This window comes from Bos grunniens, chromosome 22 (assembly GCF_055505025.1).
Source record: "Bos grunniens cultivar Pamir isolate PY7600 chromosome 22, Bosgru_T2T1.0, whole genome shotgun sequence".
NCBI lineage: Eukaryota > Metazoa > Chordata > Mammalia > Artiodactyla > Bovidae > Bos > Bos grunniens.
Genome location: NC_141186.1, coordinates 36,380,911 through 36,402,026, shown reverse-complemented (window position 1 = coordinate 36,402,026; position 21,116 = coordinate 36,380,911). Strand labels below are relative to the sequence as shown.

The 21,116-nt window shown below is 40.8% G+C and overlaps 1 protein-coding gene across 46 annotated transcripts in view; it reads right to left on the bottom strand.

Moving 5' to 3' along the window:
• Positions 1-2,683: 2,683 nt before the first annotated feature.
• The window catches only part of MAGI1 (membrane associated guanylate kinase, WW and PDZ domain containing 1), a 645,902-nt gene continuing 627,469 nt past the window's right edge, over positions 2,684-21,116 (bottom strand). For 39 of the 46 annotated variants that reach the window (XM_086366969.1, XM_086366972.1, XM_086366974.1 and 36 more), the window contains 5 exons: positions 14,931-15,024; positions 14,731-14,791; positions 13,607-13,750; positions 10,328-10,466; positions 2,684-6,273 (listed from right to left, as the gene is read on the bottom strand). In XM_086366969.1, the coding sequence (XP_086223095.1) occupies positions 5,519-6,273; positions 10,328-10,466; positions 13,607-13,750; positions 14,731-14,791; positions 14,931-15,024 (1,193 nt within the window). In that variant the 3' untranslated portion in view covers positions 2,684-5,518. Of the gene's footprint in view, positions 6,274-8,179; positions 8,269-10,327; positions 10,467-13,606; positions 13,751-14,730; positions 14,792-14,930; positions 15,025-21,116 lie in introns of all 46 variants that reach the window. The other 7 variants (XM_086366992.1, XM_086367005.1, XM_086367010.1 and 4 more) reach the window with 2 other exon arrangements.

Sequence of the window (21,116 nt, the reverse complement as noted above, 5' to 3'; positions counted from 1 at the left end):
GTTATTATTTCCTCAACATGACAAAGCACACTTAGCAGTTAGGTGGAAAGGCAGCAGTCACATGCAAAACTCCAGTATTTACTGTTAATACCACAGAAAGTGGAGGGAAGCAGCCAGGTCACAACTGAAGCCAGAGGACACTGCTGAACTGGTTAGAACTGCCTAGGTCCAAGATGGCGGAAGCCTCAACCTCCAGTGTACCTTGGGCCTCCTTACTCACTCATTATAATAATTAGCTAAATGACACGCCCACCAGCACGACAGTTTCTAGAAATTCCAGCCCTTCCCAGCACCAACCCCCTCAAATAGTTGGAATAATCCTCCTGCTCATTAGCATATGAATTTACCCACCCCAGGGAATTTTCTGGCAGTCTAATGGTTAGGACTCTGCACTTCCACTGCCGTGGCCTGTGACTGTGAGTGTGTGCATGCTATGGCCTGTGCCTGTGAGTGTGTGCGTGCTAAGTCGCTTCACTCCTGTCTGACTCTGTGTGACCCTATGGACTGTAGTCTGCCAGGTTCCACTGTCCTTGGAATTCTCCAGGCAAGAACACTGGAGTGGGTTGCCACGCCCCTCTCCAGGGGATCTTCCGGACCCACGGATTGAACATGCATCTCTTACACTGCACGTCTCCTGCACTGACAGGTAGCGCGAGTGCAACTTGGGAAGCGCACGGACATGGCCAAAAAAAAAAAAATTATCCAGGGCATAAAAACTCACCACCCCGTATTTCAGGGTCTCTCACCTATGGAGCCTGCCCACACTCCACACTGTAGTGTGTGTTTCGGCCTTGGCTGCTCTCACTTTCTGAGATGACCATGCCTTAGGGTCTCTCTTGTCTTCTGAGACAGACTGCATTCTGTCTATGGAATGTGTATGGCTCTAAAGAAGTCCACTTCTTACCTATCACTTTGTCTCCCACTGAATTCTTTCTGCGATGAGACACAAAGAATCTGAGTTTTATAAAGTTCTGAGGCCCGGTATGTGATCTCAATTCAAAGACAGTGGGTTCAAGTTCCAATCTGAGGTGTGCAGTTCCACCACCTTGCTGAGATCTATGTGCTTTCAAAAAGGCCTTGCCCTTTGGCTTGAGGGAACACCTGATGTCTTGTGTGGTGTGGAGAAGTAAAACCACACCACTCCTGCCCCTGACAATGAGCACAATGATTAAAGACATCACTAGAGGAAACTGTCAAAACATTTTCACAGAAGGTCCACTCCTGCAAAAACAAAAACAAATAACCGTACTGGAAGGGGCCAGCTTCGTTATTTTTCTTAAAAGTTTGTAATTACACATGGTGCAAGAGCACTAGCATCTTACTGTGCTAAATACCGCATGCTGATGATGCTGAGGGATGGTAAGAAAAGTCTCCTGCAAGAACTCGGAAGGACCTTTCCCAATTGATGCAGACCACCTCAGGTGGTCTCACACTGGCCCCCCAGCAGGAAAAATCCTGAGAGCTCTAATTGACCCTCAGCACCTTCCTTCTTTGTGGTGTGACCATTTATGACAGGCAAAGAACTTGTGCAATGTAAGGGTTTCACAAACAGTTTCCATTGTCAGTTAAGCCAAGGACCAATCTAGATAGCATCTTTAGCAAAAGAGTTTTGGGAAGTGAGCAGTGTCTACAATCACCATGTTGGTGACAAAATAAAGCAATATACTATCACACACGATACTTTTTGAGTGCCTAGGAACTCAGGTTCTGTAGGAAAATCCTAACTACTAAGTCATCTGAAAGAACAATCCAAAAACTGTAAGGAAATTGGAAAGGATTACAAACTACATGATCAGCCAGAATACATGCAGAGTCACTCACTGACTGGTTAGCCTTTTCATCAAGTTTCAAGTATGTGTAACTTCACATACATCTCTATCACCAAAAGATAAGTTTTGAGGCTATTTTCATCTTAACTTTCACAGCATGGCATTTTGGATTCCTATTTTAAAACACTGGTCACTGTAATTTTTATACTTGTGAAGTAGTATGAACCACATTATTTGCTAACTTTACAATTAAAATAGAAGGCCTTCTTCCCCATTTTAATCGAGAAAATACTTCTTCGTTTTGATTGGAAAATAAACCAGGACAATACAAAGGAGTAGAATACTGACTGGAATGCAGAAAGTCCTCCTTAAAAAAAAAAAGGTTTAGTGTTATTTACTGAGGATTTTTCTGATTGTCAGAGGTGTGCTAATCACTTTGCATTTCCTTTCACCAACTCTATGACATCTGCCCCTTCAAAGATGAGGAAACTGATTCTTTAAAAGAAGTTAAGGAACTGGCCCAATATTACACAGTCAGGAGGCAATGAAGTTCTTGGCTTAGCAGGTTGTGCTTTATCACCAGGGTTCTGTGCAATACCATGCAGCTCAGACTTTCATGTGCATTCATATTAGATGGGGGTCTTGCTAAAGGCACATTCTGACTCAGTAGGTCAAGAGTGGGGTTTGAACTTTGCATTTCTAATATGCTCTCCAGTGACGAGATGGCAGTTGGTCTACAGACTGGATTCTGAGTAGCAAGGCACCATACTACTGAAAGACCATCATCTCTTCCCTTTCAACAGAATGTTACGATAGTTCATTGCATTAGGAGCCAGACACTCTTACTTGGTTACGTGACCCTGATATATTTGAGACAACACAGAGACAAGAAAGATATCAATCCAGAAGCAATCGTGGTTATGGAATGCATACATTTCCATGTATTTTTACAGTAAAAATGCATTAAAAAATCTTTCACAAAAGAAACTTAAAAAATACAAGTAGGGTGTTAAGTCCTCCCCACAACATTCTTTCCAGCATCAACTGTCTCATGGGTGGGAGGGGAGTTCCTAAAGGGTTTGATTTAATCATACAAAATACTCATTCATATCATCTCTCATCAAGACATTTACATGAAGTGGGGAACTAGGGAAAGTAGGCTCAAAAGAATCAGTCTCCAATTTAAGGTTACAGTAGTTCAGAGAAAAACTCTTATCTTTCTGGTTAATGTACAGTCCCTGTAAAGTACGGTATTTTCAAAGTATGAAACTCAGATGACACTGCCACACTAAGTCTTCACGGATAAAGCCAAGCCCAGGTGGGCAGCACATAGATTTTAACATGTCAAACATCTCTGACAACAAGAGAGACACTGAGATGTTAACGTCACGATCCACTCCAAAAATCCACCTCTTGATTTCATTTATTTAAAACTCTGGACCACAATTGAGAGCATCGATCATTTAATATCACGGATTTGGCTAGAATGAGTGAGAGAATTCCTAGCAGTGGAGCCTTAGGAATAAAATCCCCAGTTGGCTCTTAGGAAATTGATGAAAAAAGAACATCATTATTCAGTTGCGTTCTCCCTCACCATACTACTGTAGCTCAATGTATGCTCTGTATGGAAAACTCTGAAGATAAAAATAGCAGTCTCAGACTTTTTCCTCTTTTTTAGCTATAGAATGTACATTGTGTCTGTTCCAGGAAATGAACTTGGTTTGTGCATATCCACAGAAGGACAGCTACTCATTGTAATGTTGTATAAACCCATAAGTCAAATAAAGCTATGAACAATGTAATATTTATATATGCATAGTGTTTTATAAAAAGATTGGCCCACATACTGCTTTTCATCAATACAGAAAGAGCATTAAGTCCACAGCACACCGCAAGAAATGAATGAAGAACAGAAATGCAAACAAGTGCTTAATAATTCACAAGCAGGCTCACCATGGAGGAAATGATGATATTCAAACCAACTAAAGCTTTAGAGAATTACTTATATAGTCTCCCATTTTTAAAACAGCTTTACATACCTGATTTAGTTTACAGTAAAATATATCCCAATGAATCAATTTGTTCCATATTCAGAAATATAAACACATGTCACATTCCTCACAGCTAATTTTTTTGTCATAAATTCTCTTTTATACAAGAAAAAAAGGCAACAGTTGTTTGTTTTTAAAACAGGCTCTATTAATTACAATTTTTAACTCTGTACACAAGATAATTGGCTGGTTTTCTCCATTTTTTTTCTTTATCCTTTTTTTTTTTTTTTAAACAGTACCATGAGAACAACAGTGATTGACTTGCAAAGTTTTGTGTCTGTATGGAAAATGCAAAACAGTACTACGGAAATACGCAATGCATCATAAGCAGCGATTTGTTGTGGTCCAACAGGTACAAGCAAAGGTTTTGGCTCAGCTAGGCAGTAATTCATTTCAACCACAACCCGGGGCTACAGCCGACCCAACCAACCTCCTGTGAGATAGCAAAAGAATGTCTTCTATAAAGGAAAAATTTCTATACTTTGTTCTGTCCAAAGATTAAAAGGACAGGGTCATAAGTGCAGATGTTTGTCAACCAGATCTAGAACCAATGAGATTGAATCCTTCTCTTTCAACCATTTTGGAGATTTTTATTATGGTTCCAAAGAAAACTGGCATTTCTAAGAATGAGCATGCCCAACCCTCATGTCTTTAAATATCAATAGAGAAGTTCCTTCTACCAAGGCTTACTCCCTCCTCCCCAGTTTGGCAAAGGGCAACCACAGGCTCATGATAAAAAGGGGAAACTTTCTGTACTAGTGATTCTTCGGGCTCCTCACACCAGCACATTGTCTCCCATGCCATTTACTATTCAGTCTCAAATCAGGCAAGACAACGCCAAAGGTGTTTGCTGTGCGTTCCTTCTAGTAGGTGAGCAAAACTTTCATGGCACTGCCTTAATGAGATTCTCATTCAGTGTTGGTGATGCTAACGAACCTGACCATCTGTGCTTGGGCTGCGTTTAGGTAATGGCGACCAACCTTCTCCTCTCTGCACCTTTCTATAGCCAGGGAGAGTACAAACTGTTTTCTGAATGGAGAATAACTTGAGAACATAACATTTCTTTGTGCTTTGTGCTGTGTCCTTTAGCTATAAATATCCTTCATTTGCAACAGTAGTCTCTTCATACAGTTTGCTTAACTTTAGGATCATCAGTAATCCTCATTTATTCCAGAGTCCTCAGCTTTTACAAATATAACTTTTGCCTTTTTGCTTTTATCAAAAAACAACAACAACCAAACTCCTAACTACACTACAGCACTACATCAGTACATAACAGTCTCCATCAAATTAATTAAATTTGATCAATAATTTTCCTTACTTAGAGAAAATGATCAACAGCCGCAATTAACCAGGAGAGAAAAAGATCACCCCCACCCCCAAAGGGAACAATTCTTAACAATTCTACAGTTTATGTAGAAACAAAATTTATATCCCTTTGGGGAAGCATTTAGCAAATAATTTCCCAAAAAAGTATGCATTTAAAAATACTTTCTTTAATATGATACATCAGGCACAACACTTTTCATATATATATTTTTTTCTTATAAGATTTCAAATGCATCAAATGTCGCTAGTCAGAGGATCATCAAGCTGACGTCAGATGCTTCATTAGGTAAGAAACTAAATGATTTCAGGTTTGTGAGCTTCCTCTTCGAACCTTTGACATGGTAAAGGCTGGAAATGTGACGCAGGCTCTCAGATACTGAGGTCGGTGCTGCATTCTTTGTAAGGTCTTCTCCGCTGCTCCGGGGGATGTCTGGAACTCCGGCCGGTGTCCTGTCTTAGACTCGTCTCGTCCCTCTCCCGGTGGCTGCCTCTGTCCTCTTTGTTCCTTTTCTCCAGGGACCGCTCTCTCCTCCGCTCGGGGGACTTGGTCCGCCTCCGGTCGGTGGATTTGGCTCTCCTTTCGGGCGAGCTTCCTCTCTTGCGCTCGGGCGATCTTCTCTGATCCAAGAGTCTCTCCAGAGACCGCCGCCGCCGGCCTGGAGAGCCGTCCCTCCGGCGGGTCGGGGACCGCTCTCGCCTCCTCTCCGGGGAAACCTCCTTCCTCTTCTCCTGCTTCTCCCTTCTCTCCAAAGTGTTGTCAGCGCTGCGTGTGCCTTCCCTCCGCTTCTCCGGAGACCTCCTCTTGGGGCCATTGGTCACCATCCGCTCGGGTTGGGCGTCTCTTCGTCCCTCGGGTGCCCGGTCCTTGGGTCGGCAAGCCCCACTGTCGGGTTTTCTAGAAGTTCCGTTCCACGTGTGATGTTCATTGGGTTGTCTGCTATACTCTCTGCTGCCTTTGGGATCTCTCACGTGTGCCCGCTTTTCCCCATGTGGTGATGATTTGTGAAGATCGGGTGGGTAGCTGGACTCCAATGATGGATGCTGTCGGCGGTCCGGGGGCCCAGCCCTCATTTCCGGAACACCTTGTGGACCGGTGGGGGGGCCGTTCCCGTCGCTGCCGGGGTCTGCCAGGAAGAGAAACGAGAGCAACAGTTTGGTATCAAGGACCTTGGCTCCTGTCCCCACCCGCCCTCTTGAGACCCCATTAGTCACAACAAACAAACAACTGTTAAAAGCAGTCAGAATCAAAGCCAAACTGACTCTGAGTTAATTTAAGTATAATTGCAACTAGCCATGGTTAAAAACTGGTACTTGTGGCTTTTGGTATCTAGCCTACTATCTTTATACTCATATAGATCATTCAACTTGTAACATCAGTCATGAGTTTAGTCTTTAAAGGTATAACCCAAGTAATCTGTCTAGAAGTATCAAAATGGCCCTCCCCCTTAGTATCTCCCTTTCTTTTTCCCCCAGCCATCACCCTTCCTCCCTGACATCTCCCCCTACTCCATGACAGAAAATATTCCTTTGTTTAAAGATTGTTTTAATTTGCTTACAAAAATCTGGGCTGTTGAACTAGAGGGGCATGAGGGAACTTTGTAAGGGAATGGAAAGAATCTATGTTTTGATCTGAGTAGGGATTAAATGGGTTCATAGAGAGGTAGAAATTCACTGCTCTGGACCCTCAGGCTTTATGAATGTTACTGTAAGCAAAGTATACTTTCATTAAAAAAAAAAACATCCAGGCTGGTGATGACAGAGGCAACACAGCCAGATGTTGACGACAGGCAAACGTGACATTATGGGAGGGTCCATTAAACATCTCTCTACCTGTGTGAGTGCTGTGCAACTATTTTCTTTATTTTTGCATATGTTTAAGGAGCTGTTTTTAAACTGTGGAGTCATTGGACAGATAAAAGGAAGTGGAAGAGAGGTTGTCAAGTGCACATTTGACATTACATGGCGTTTGCACAGAAGCACTCTTCTTGATGCTATAAAAGCAGCCAGAATTACATCTAAGGTGTGGATTCACTGGGTGACTTTTTATAACCTTAAGACATCTGTAGATTAAAAAGCAGGGGAGCCCTATAAAGGCTCCTGTTTTTATTGTTAAACTATCTGAAATGACACTGCAAAAACATTAAATAGCATCCTGGATTTAGGAGAGTTCTTTTCAAAGCTTTGTCATACCTAAACCCAGTAAGTCATACATACTATCCCATTCCAGGCTCAGCACCAGACATGATGTGCTGTATCATAGAGGACAAACCAGGGCCACAGTCACAGAGACTAAGAAATCATTGGTGCTCTTTAAGGATCTTTAATGAGTCAACAAGGTCAACATTAGGCAATTAATCTTTCACGAATGATCTCCCAAAACCTAGGGTGAGTTTTAACAAAAACAGGAACATAGCCTAAAGCAGGAATCAGTAAACTTTTTTCTGTAAAGGGCCAAAGAGTAAAATATTTATGGTTTTTGCATGCCACATACTTTGTCACAACTGTTCATCTGCCACTATATGGCAAACGCAGCCATAGACAACACATTCAAGAAATGGCCATGGTTTTGTGCCAATAAAACTTTACTTATCAATTCAAAAACAGGCTGTGGATAGATTTGGCCCCTGGACTGTCATTCGACAAGAGATAACTAAGTAGGAAATCTCATCTTCCTGTTTTAGCAGAGTCTTATCTCTTGAGGTGAGAGCTTTGCGATCTGAGATTTGTTGTTTTGGAATGGCTGGGGAGGTGTCTAGAAATAACACACACAGAAGCTTATGAAGTCATTTTAAGATCTAGGTGAGGGAAGGGGCTTCAGTGACCATCCTAAATCTAACCTTGGGGTTTCCTACACCTATATTTAAGAGAAGGGAGAGTAAGGCTTCCACAGAGTCAGTGGTGTACTTACAATTCAAAGAACGCAGGGTGCTCAGAATGAATTGCCAAACATATCAAAACAGAGCTAAAGCAGAAGCAATGAGGAAATTAGGCCACAGCACAGAAACACCTAGTATTGATTGAGCTACAAACCGTAGTTTGATTATGGCCCATAAGGTAGAAGCAAGCCTCCCCGAGCTTTTCATTTCTCATACATGCAGCGATATTAGGAGGTATCATCGCTGTAGAAGGGAGGGCCCAGCACCAAGAACAGTCAGAGAAGAGAGAGAAAGAGAGAAAGAGAAAAAGTTGAACATTTAGATTCCCTATAACAAAGAGGAAAGAAAAAAAATCTGCATTTGTTAACATAGGGTAAAGAGAGTTTATTTGTCCAGTCAGACAGTCTAAGGCAACACTCAAATAAGGCTGCAGAGACCAAAATCAGAACAGTGACGTTTTCAGACAGCCAGATAAGGTGAGAGAACCCAGACAATGGATGCATCCTTTTTTTCTTTTACTTTCTTTCTTTTTCAAACAACTGGAACAATGACAGGCTGGCATAGGAGAGCATTAACAATAAACAACAGAAAAACAAAGTTCCCTCCCTCCCCCTCCCCGCCCCCAAGACCGCGGCAGTTAAATTAAGTACAAAAAACTCATTACAAAAATAGCCTCACAGAGAAGCAGGTTCCAATCAAGTCAGAAAAATATTGGAACTTAACATATTATAACCCATTTGTGACTCTAATCAATAGAATTAGAGAAATTTAGTCCCAATGACATATGGAGACGTTACAGTAGCACAACCCTGGCACATTCAACCCTTTTTGGAAAAAAAAAAAAAAAAAAATGGTGTATTGAAATGATCTTTATTTTTAGCCCAAAGAACATTGGTTAGTGTTGGATTTTCATCCTCAGTGCAACAGACATAGGTTTTGAGAAGGTACACAGGTTACTGATGATGACTCGCAAATGAAAGATCACATCCAACAGAAGCATAGGGAAGACAGAAAAGGGAGACATTGTTACACAGTTTCAGTGGCATCGGTACACCTACAGTCAAGGTTTAGTACAGTGCACAGTTGTGGCATCGTAATGTTGTCAAAATACTTCCCCTGTGGTTGGGCATGTCTAAAGGGGCCTCATCAGATACCCACCCCTCCCCCACCAGGGGCCCCTCATATTTTGCACCTGTATGGATGTCCAACACCTGGGAAGACTGTCCTTCAAAGGAGTTCTCGTTCTCCTTGACCTGCACCTGAATTAAGGATCTCATCAACTCCAAAACGCAACTGGGAATTGTGCCAAATGACTTTCAGAAAAGAGGGTAATAACAGATAAATCCCTAATAAAGGGGACCAATGTATATGGGGACCATTCAATCACAGTTTCTATAGAAACTTTTGTAGACCTTTGGTTGGGAAGAAGAGCCCTACATCTAGGGCATAGCTTTTTTTTTTTTTTCCTTTAAATTTTAAACAAGAATCTCAAATAGGACATAATTATTATAATATACAATATTTCGCCATCAGAACACTAAGCTATGTAAAGATCATTGCTGTTTGGTCAAATCATGTCTACAGATATGACAAAGGAACTCTATGCATAAGCTGGCTTTCCTCACAGGAAAGGTATAGTAACATGTTTCCCTCATGATGGGCACTGGGAATTGATTTCATCCTTTATCATCTAAAAACATATGGCTAAAGTTTCAACAGTTTTGTTTGTTTGTTTGTTTGAGTTGTGGGCTCAGGTGGTCTGATTTGGGGTAGGGACCAGTGGGAGGCATGCAGAAGAACTGTATACACCTCCTTGATGCTGAGCAAGGCCCCCAAATCATCTCCAAAATTCATGCCTCTTAAATAAAGATATCAAGTAATCAAAAACAAGAGAGGAGAAAAAAAATTGTGCCTCAACATTATCACTCAGGAAACCTGCTTTCCTGCTTCTTAAAAGGAGTAGAGTCATTTTGTGCTAACAATTGGATCTGAGAAACGGTTTGGCACAGTTCAAACAAACATTCCTTCGCTCTTGGTCGGACTAGACAAAATGTTCTCTCTGATTATCAGAAAGGGGGCTATATAAAGATCTCATCTTAGACCATGCCCCAGTCCACGTGAGCAAGCAAAAGGATGAAATGTGTAGAGATTTCAGAACAAGCGAGGCAAATAATCACATGGTGCGAGAGGCTGGTAAGACACTGGTGAACAGGGGAAACAAAGACTTTCCTGCTGCAGTTCTGGAGACAAATTCATGGAGTCATGCCAGGGAAGGAAGGAATGTTTTCATAGTTTGACCCACCATATTCTGGGACCGAGCCGTCTCCCCGCTTCAGAAACAGACGCACTCTGCGGCCACCATTCTTAATCAGTTCTATAGCCCGAGAATGCTTCATGTTTTTGGTGGTCTCACCATTGATCTCTAAAATTTCATCACCAACCTGCCAGAAAGAGAGAACCAAGTGAGAAGATCACCAAAGGGTTTCATCAGCTATGGAGATGCTTTATGATTTCATTGGACATGTTCCAGAAAAATCTTCTATTACTTAGGAGACAGAAATGAAAAAAAAAAACAACCCCAAACTCTCTGTCCTCAAGGAGATGACATTCTAATATGGGAAATATAATACAACAGGCAACTTAAAAAAATACATGGTATGCTAGATAGTGTAAGCGCTAAGGTAAAAAAATAAAGCAGAGGGAAATATAAGTTGCTGAAGGAAGAGGATGTGAAATACAAGTTGCTGAAGGAAGAGGATGTGGTTGACAGCTTCTAGAATGGCCCCCAGTGATCCTTGCCTACTTGAATTCAAACCCTGTGTAAACTCCTTTCCTTTGGATGTGGGCTGGAATGAATGACTTGCTTTTCACGAACAGAACATGGTAAATGTGATGAGAGGTCAAAGATAAGGTTACAAAACAACTTTGGCTTTTGCCTTACTGGCCCTCATTTGTCGTCTCACTTGTCTATTCTGATGCATGTTGTGACAGAGCCTATGGTACTGAAACGAGAGAGGGCTTGGGCCAACAGCCCAAGCTGCACTGATCCTGACAACAACCATGAAGCTTTAGAGGCAAATCCTTCCCTAGAGGAGCCTTCAGATGAGACCACACTCCAGGCTGATACACTGACTGCTAATACGCTGGAGGTAAAGGAGTGAACAAGACAGGCCAGATACTTCCTCTCAAGAAGCACATATTCTAGAAGGCAGAAGAGAAAAAGACTGGTGCTGGAGTTTAAGGCACTGAATTTGAGTCCTATCACTTGTTAGCTAAGTGATCTTGGCTAAGTTCTCTACTTTTTTGCAGTTCATTTCCTATCTGAGTAAGGGGAGGATAACAACTCATGCCTTTCATGTTGAGGTCCAATTAAATGTTACAGTATGTCATGTGAACTAGATAACATGATACAAAATATAATAATGGTATTTCTTTCAATCAGAAACTTTTTTAAATGAGTAACTGCTGCTAAGTCGCTTCAGTCGTGTCCGACTCTGTGCGACCCCATAGATGGCAGCCCACCAGGTTCCCCCGTCCTTGGGATTCTCCAGGCAAGAACACTGGAGTGGGTTGCCATTTCCTTCTCCAATGCATGAAAGCGAAAAAATAAAGTGAGGTCGCTCAGTCGTGTCCGACTCCTAGCGACCCCATGGACTGCAGCCCACCAGGCCCCTCTGTCCATGGGATTTTCTAGGCAAGAGTACTGGAGTGGGGTGCTAAAAGCAAAATCCATGTGTTTGAAATATGAACAAAAGGACTATATACCACTGTATATGCACAAATTACGCATGTGTATATATAGAGGAAGGATATATAAGAAACTGGTACAAAAAAAAAAAAAAAAGAAACTGGTACATAATTTGACCTTGGAAATTATATTCTTACTATGCATCATTTTTTTTATCTAATTCTAAAAAATCACAGTGGTCTACTTTCTCAATTAAAAAAATCTTATTAAAAAATTCAGTCTTCAGAAATATAAACTTCAAGATTCTGTCTTAAGTTACAATTATTAAATTCCTTATCTTTGGTCACTTTCCGCCCTTTCTGCTCAGGACTAATTTTATTCACTTTTTTCCTTTCCTGATCTGACTCTTGATTTCTTTTAATTCCTTCCAAACTGCTCCCTATGTATGTCTCAATCTATGCCCCCTAGATATAATGAACAAATGATTTTTTAAAAATCATTTGATCTGCCCAGAAGAGCAACATATTCATACGTGGTAGGAGATATTAGATATCGAAATAGAACACAGTGGTTTTTTTGGCATGTGTGCATTTAAAATTTGCATTACTGAGTAATACCAAATGATCTTGAATATTCATGCTATGGTGTCCTTGGCCCACTGTTAAGAAAGACAGTTAACTCATTCCTGAGGCCAGGGAAAGGTGGCAGTGAGTAGTGAGAGACTGAACGGAGCTCACCACCCAGAACCTACAGAACCACATGGCTTCCTGCTCTCAAAGCATGCTGGGATATCCAGGAATTCCAGGGAAGTAAGGCTGGAAGAAGCACAAGCTGGAATCAAGATTGCCGGGAGAAATATCAATAACCTCAGATATGCAGATGACACCACCCTTATGGCAGAAAGTGAAGAGCAACTAAAAAGCCTCTTGATGAAAGTGAAAGAGCAGAGTGAAAAAGGTGGCTTAAAGCTCAACATTCAGAAAACTAAGATCATGGCATCTGGTCCCATCACTTCATAGGAAATAGATCGGGAAACAGTGGCTGACTTTATTTTTTGGGGCTCCAGAATCACTGCAGATGGTGATTGCAGCCATGAAATTAAAAGATGCTTATTCCTTGGAAGGAAAGTTATGACCAACCTAGATAGCATATTGAAAAGCAGAGACATTACTTTGCCAACAAGGCTATGGTTTTTCTCACATCATGTATGGATGGGAGAGTTGGACTGTGAAGAAGGCTGAGCGCCGAAGAATTGATGCTTTTGAACTGTGGTGTTGGAGAAGACTCTTGAGAGTCCCTTGGACTGCAAGGAGATCCAACCAGTCCATTCTAAAGGGGATCAGTCCTGGGTGTTCTCTGGAAGGAATGATGCTGAGGCTGAAACGCCAATACTTTGGCCACCTCATGGGAAGAGTTAACTCATTGGAAAAGACTCTGATGCTGGGAGGGATTGGGGGCAGGAGGAGAAGGGGACGACAGAGGATGAGATGGCTGGATGGCATCACCGACTCCATGGACATGAGTTTGAGTGAACTCCGGGAGTTGGTGCTGCAATTCATGGGGTCGCAAAGAGTCGGACACGACTGAGAGACTGAACTGAACTGAACTGAATACGAGATTAAGTATAAGAGATGGAAAATGGGATTGGGATTTGGAAATGGGATTCAGACAATATCCACTTTATTAAGTTCATGGGTGATTTTAATCCTTTATTCAATGCCAGAGTTGGAAGAGCTCACCTAATTCTGGTAGATACATCTAAGCTTGAGGGAGAGATGAAAAGCTGTAGAAACATGTAATGCTCACGAGCGTGCAGGCCCTAATCATAAGATGTCAAGAAGTCACTGCAGATGACTTATTCACGTCCATCCCAGATGCCTCTCCCTTACTTACCTTCATCTTCCCACACCTTTCGGCAGGACCATCCTCTGCTAAGCGCAGAACGTAGAGGTCCATGTTATACTCTCGACCTCCTCGAAGACTGAAACCAAATCCCTTGGCTCCTCTTTCCAGCTCCACAGTGTAAAAATCTTGCTCCTATTCAAAGAAATTAAACGCAGTTATTCTGGGAGGACTTAAATTGACACACATTTCTCTCTCTTTTCCCAAACACTCTCCATTATGGCTCATTTGACCCAAAGGCACAATTTGTATCCCCTTCTTGGTGGTTTCTAATTGTTTATTAATATCAATTAACCTTAGGAGTTTGGAGATCCAGAATATGAAAACATTCATGAGTGTGCATACAGATTGCATACCAACACACATATATTAAAATTTAATCAGTGAGGCTGTGACTTGCATTTGTGGCAGGAAAAATCCTTCATTAAATAATACCATCCTGCACATTGCTGGTGTTTTAGCCTCCCTGCCCAAGGCCCTAAAATATCTCATCATTTGGATAGCAATGGCAAGCCCCACACATCCTGACAGTGGTTCCTATGCTGGTTAGGAGAATTGGGAAAAGATTAGGAAAGGCTTTGAGAAGGCCAGTGAGGGGGAGGAAAAACAAAAAAAAAAAACTACTTAACTCTGTATCACCCAATGTTTCCCAAATCTGCTTCACTTATTATCACGTGTGTACCCTCCATTACCACCTTGTGGGACAGGTAGGTAGCTTTAGGAGCCTCACCTGAAATTCACAAGTCTGAGAAACAGCTTAACCAAAAGACATTTTCTTGACATAAATGCCTTTACGAATACCATGACCAGCTATCTCCTGTTTTGCTCTTTCTCTGATCACCTATTATTGAGATAATTGGTAGCATTTTATTTTGTTTGGTCCTCCTTGTCCCCTGCCTCCAGAAAAAGGATGTCTAGGGATATTTTTCAAAGGTAGTAAAGTAATGTTATTTACTTGATAACCCAATGTGAGTTCATGTTTAGTATATATTTAGTACATAAAAGGTTATTTATGTTAATTGCAAGTACCTTATAAGATACCTGGTAAAAAGAGCTTCAGGAAATTGGAAGGAAATGCACAAAGCCAATAAGGCAAAAAGAGAAACAGTCCTCACCTGTGTTGCCTGGGGTGCTTTGAATTCAAACTGAGATTCTGGCTTTGGTTTGGTGGTATTCCTGCCAAAGCAAGAGAAAAAATATATATAAGAGCAAGCCGTGGAGAGCCTGAGAAAGAATCAAAGAGCAGTATCATCACACCACCAAGAGTTACTTTTTTCCCCTGAAAGTAACAAAAGAAGCCAAAGTCATGTCTGACCTGGTCTCCTGGGCTCCTTGCTGCGAAGGGGTGTGTGTGGTGGTGATGGTGGCTATCTTCTCCGCATTGGTCAGCAGAGTGGCATTTGAAGACTCTGCAGGGTAAGAGAGAACATCATGAAATGAAGGCCCCGGAGAAGACATCATCAAATCGGGTGTGCAGAAGCCCCACACCTGAATGACATCTGAATTCTCTGTCACCATTTCAAAATGTTCTGACTTGAATTTCTAAAAAAGAGTGTAAAGAACCATTCTAAGATCTTCTATGATGTGAGCCATGTACACCCCCATGACACTCCTCCAACTAGGTATCTCCACAAATGAAATAAAGAGTTTGCCAAGAAAATGGTACTTTAAAAATCATAGCCAAGGTAGGTGCCTTTCACTCTTCCCCCATCACTTGAAAAGGGCAGTCCCATCAAATCACTGCAAAATTATTTCCCAGACTTTTACAGGCTAATAATAAATGTCTCTGCTAATGTCCCTGCAATTTATCGGTGATCTTTAGTGAGTCTGCTTGATTTTCTCATGTGAATAGTCAGTGTTCTAACTTCTTGCTACTAATAAATATACATACAGAGAACATCTACTTTCTTCCCCAAAGCTTTTAATGAAACACAACTAAAAATGTGGAATTCTTGTGAGATCTTGCCTAGTATCACTCATGAAGAGTTATTTTTAAAACTTGCATTAGTCAGAGCCAGTATGTAAATCTAAGTTGTACAAATCAGGAAGCCATCCTAATGTAACAAATATGATTGTATTCTTATGTAAATTGACTTTCTTCTTCACTAAACACATTCATAAACATCTTCATTAATCTCTGGGAGCTTGGAAACCTAGGATTTGAAAACACTCATGAACATGCCTACAGACTGCTAACCGACGTGCATATATAAAAATATATTAAAATAATTTACATAGTATCAGTCTTATGTTCTTTTACTAATTATTTCTCCATTAAGATCAAGGCAGATAATAAACAATGATGAGTAAGCTGCACTATTTGAATTTATTTTTAGATTGACACTTTGGAACCTGCCACACATTTTCTAATCAAGAAAATGCTAAATGTGGGGGTGAAGTTCTTAGATTAGCCTGTAAACTACCCCTTTACTTCACAGTGTACCATGAAGTCTAGAAGTTTCTAGGAGTTCTGAGGTTTGCAGTAGGCACTCCATAGTTTGTGGAATACATGTATCTACCCACCACGTATAACGGAGTTTCTATGGATATCTCACTAATCCCACTTATTTGTGCTCTATCTTCCATTGTACTTTGCTAAAAATGCTACTCAGCTTAGATCTGACTTTCCGTTATTCTATTTTCATTACAAATAGCTGTTAAAGGCAAAGGGCTGGAGATCAGACCCGGGTTCAAACCTCTTTGTCCTTGACTCACTATCTGTATGTCTTCTTTTCCTTGAAAGGGATGATGACGATCATCATCCCTTTCCTTGGAGTAAAGTATATGAAACACATAGCACTGTATCTGACATATAGTAAGCACTCAACATACACTGACTGCAGCCAGTGCCCTTGCTACTGTTTCTATTCTGTATTTATTACTGTGGAAATGGGTTTAAGTTTTTTAAACTCTCTGCAAAATGAGACAGTTGAAATATGACTTTAACAGTTTCTATTCCAGCCCTAAAGCTTATGATCTGGATAGTGGTGGTGCAAGATTAGTAAGAAAATGTAACGCAATCAGGTGAACAAAGTTCATGCTTCAGAACGATGTCTCCCACAGAACCTGTTCTACCAAATGCTGCACCAGAATCTGAGGGAACAGTAATCTGTGGTCAAGCAGGGCTGAAAACCAGTGGATGAGACAGAAGTGTTTTTGCGTGTCTGTGTTTTGTGTTCCCTATGGGCCCTTAATGGTGCCAGTATACCTTGGGACCCTCCAAGAGGGGGACGTGGTGCTTCTCAAGCTCGTCGGGTGTTCTGGTTACAAGGTCAGAGACTAGACTCAGACTACCTGGCTTTGCAACCCAAACTTTGCAATTTACTAGCTGGGACTTGAAGGAAAGTTACTTAGACCTTCTATGCTTGAGTTTCCTCATCTACACATACAGAACAACAGAAGTATCTAAGAACACTGATGCAAAGACTACCCGGGAGGAAAAGTGTTTGGGCTCGTGCCCGGCACGTAAAAACTGCTCAAAAATTGAAGACCATCTTTTTTATGGGTGGCATGTATTTATTACCGTTATCACAATATTAAGAGCATAATATTAGTCTGTTTTTATGACCGCAGTTAACCGGCACAACCAAGGTGATAAACTGAAGTGGTATTTCATAAAGTCTACCTGCTGTGCTCCTACCTAGGACTAGTAGACTGCAAAGCCTGTCAATGTGACTTGCCAGAAGTTTCATAAACATGTATTGGTCCTTTACAAAAACTTCATATTATGTACTGTAATTAATTTTATGGAGACTCTCTGGGAAATCACAAGATTGCTTGGGCCATGGGGAAATCACCATCAGGATACCAAAAAGAAAGTTTCCTTGTAATTAGAGTGATTATAATTACTGAATTGTGCAGAGGTTCCCCTTTAGAGTTCTTGGGTGTTTTTGGTAGCCAGAGTTTTCTAGGCAGATCAGATCCTATTCTCAAGCCTTTTTCTTATACTTTCAAGTACTTTCAAGTACTTCTGCCATTTTCAAGGCTTGATGAGATGTAACAGATAACCACTCAACATACGTATAAGTAGAATTCTTTTATTTATTTTCCTCCCATCATTCCTTTGCTATTTTCAAATATTTATATGCAAATCTGTTCTGAGTTGAAGCTTAACGTTAAGCATTTCGGAAATTAACATTTGGTATGCAAGTGCCTATTTGAGCGAGCCCACTGAATTTTTTCTCCTTTTGTTTGTTTTTCTTAATCTATGAACAACCACCATATTTCAATTATTTCCAATGTGCCACACACCGTGTACGGTTCCTTCCCACATGCACTGTTTCATTTCATCCTCATAACTCAAAGAAATAGGTGCGATTAATTATGCCCATTTTAAAGCTGAAGACGCTGAGGCTTACAAAAAGTAGGCAATATGTCCAAGGTCATCCAGAGAGCAAGTGGAGGCACTGGCAATTAAACCCAGGGTCTGCCTGATAGTTAACTTTTAGTTTCACTCTATTTACAAGGGAATTATTCAGGGGTCAAGGAAATTGGATGTGATTGGTACATTTCCTTCTTAACAAGCAAGTACTTTTACCTTCCTGTATAAATACCAACTTCACTAAGTTGTATCACAGATGAATTAAAATACAAAACACTCTGGTTTTGACTTCTAGATTTCCTGGGTCATTTTCAAGCACTATTAACTTTTAGCATATCCTCAATTTCCAGGATGCTTTTTAAAAGATCTATAATGTTATATATATATATTTAAATGAGCTTTTAAGTCTTCATTTAGAATCAAACCAAGACCGTGTGTGCTGAAATTCTCTCCAGCTTTTAAAACTACGGAGTTGAAGCCCATCCTCACAAATTTCTATCTCTAGTCCAAAGTAAACTGTCCCCCATATAAAAGAATAAACACAAAAGACGGGTCTGATATAATATACACCCTAGCAACAGTTTTAAAAAGGACTGTCAATGTATTTGACTTGTGGAACTCTTAAGGCAGGTGGACAGGTTGACTGTTTTCATGATAAATTCCAGCAAGTGCCCTATGTGCTTTCTTAAACAGTGTTTATACCTGCTTTAACTCTCCTGGGAGAATGAAAATGGATATTACTACCGTTTCCACAGCAATCACGTATCGAGAGGAGCATATCCTACCTCTCAAGGCACCGTCACGGTGCTGTGCTAAACCAGGGCACTAACTTCTGAAAGGAGCTTCTATCTTGGGTTTCAACTTATCTCCGTGACAAGTGATTACCATTCTAACCTTGCTCCCATGTTAATATCCTTAGCTGCCCTTACAGAACCACATTACAAGGCCAAGCAAATAGACAATGGATACAATCATTCTATTCATAAATATTTTAATGCATAAACACATATGTAATAAACACCTGAAGGAAGCATTTGAAAATTTAAATCCCATAAATATTTGAAAAGTTTGTGGAGGCTTTTAAAATGTGTATGATAGAAACTCTGTTCTTCTTGCCTGAGTATATGCTAGCTATCATATCTACCTTTGCCAAGGAAATGGCATTACCTGTGTCACCAAGCCTTACTTCCTATACAAGTAAATACTTTAAGTCAGAGAGATGTGAAGTACAGAAACAGATACATAAACACGTATAACTGAATCACTTTGTTGTGCACCAGAAACTAACACAGCGTTGTTAACTAACTATACGTCAATAAAAAGAAAAAATTAAAAAATAAAAAGACTTCAGGGAAAAGAGACTATATTTAAATAATGTCTTTTATTTTTATTATTTATTTATTTAGGGTGCACCACGGGGCAAGCAGGATCTTAGTTCCCCAACCAGGGATCAAACCCACGCCCCATACAGCGGAAGCATGGATACTTAACCACTGGACCTCCAAGTAAGTCCCTAAATAATGTATTTTTAATTTCATAAATATTTTCATTAGTTTGAACTTGACTCAGTCTGATGATTCCATGAGAGCCTGGCTCAGTCAGGATCTGCTCTTTCTGATTAGTCTCACTCACAGACTTCACAGGGTATTTCTATACACTCCAGTAGTAGGAGGCATGTGTGCTCTGACTTGCCAGAATTCAAGTTCAAATTCAGTATGTAAGCCAGTCTGTGGGCCTTTCTGTGTTGCCATGATAAATTTCCTATCCAGCTGTCCACCTCTCACAGGGGAAGAGGCTCTGCCCTCACTCCACCTCCCAGCCTCTTCCCAAAGGTCGCAAAAGCCTAGGATGGTGAGAACCCCCCTGAACACGCCTGTCTGAGAACTGTGAATGACACAATAGTGCCCAAATCAAGGGGGGTCATGTTTCAAAGCTTTTGTTGGAGGGGGCTAGCAGAGACAGAACGGTGAGAGGGGAATGGGAGAAAGAGAGTGAGGACAGAAGTGAAGCTGGAGAAATCAGGTGACTGATGACAAGAGGAACGAACATGAGCATGCTGCTTCCCTGGAAAACAGTCGATCTTGATCCCATGATTCCATTGCAGGAGGCGTGGGTATGGTTCCTGGTTGGGGAAGAATTGCCACAAGGCACAGCCAATGGATAGGGAGTAAGTTCCCAGCATGGCCCAATCAAGGGTGCATCGTCCTCTTTTTTTTAATTTGATCATTTTTTAGTGAGAAAACTAAAACAGTTTGTAGTAAGAAAATTTTTTAAATGGTTCTGATGCCTTATGTAAAATAGAAGGGAAAAATATATATATAAAACTCACTTGGGGACTAATGCCAGGTATGGTTTATTCCTTTAAACCATATATTAATATTTTGGTTGTGAATTTCATTTAGGGCCATTCTCAGTCATTAAGTATATGTGATCTCTCCTTAATTCATGACTCCATTAATAGTAAATGGGTTATCTGTTAGAGGCATCTTTGAATATACATTTTGCAAACATTTATCCTGAATTGAAATATGACTGACATGACAGGATAAAATCAGAAAGCACAAGTATTCAATGACAGTGTGAAAATGATGACTGCAGTTCAATCCTTGTCTGATAAAAATAACCGCCAAGAACTGTTAAAATTGCTCAACCACGTTGTGATATTATTTCAAGACTACTTTGCTTTTTAAGTTCCCCTTTGAGGAGCTGTGCAAAGAAAGGATGAGTTAGTCTTCAACTCCATAATGAACAAGTAACTAGCCCAGAAACTAATATAAAGTGTTTAGCCTCATCTCCTCCAAGTTTGGTCAGCTTATCTCCTTCTGTCTGGCTCATTAGAGTGCCTCTTCCTGAAGTGGCTCCTTGTGTTTCTGAGAACAGTACCCTGAACAAGATGGATTTCTAAGAGCTCCTGAGCCACTCAGATGAAGGACTTCAGTTTTTTTATGAAGATCACTCAACAAAATGTCTCTGGGCTAGTCCATTAAACACTAGAGTAAGAGACTGAAGGAGACCAGAACTTTCTGACATGGAGAGAATGCCTTCCTTTTACCTTACAATCTACCATGTCCAGCACACTTTTATGGAGAGGAAGTGGATCCAGCATGATTTTCTCTTCATCAGATTGCAAAGGTCACTCTCTGTTCTATAGGTTCTTGTAAAATCCTCATGGATTGCTTC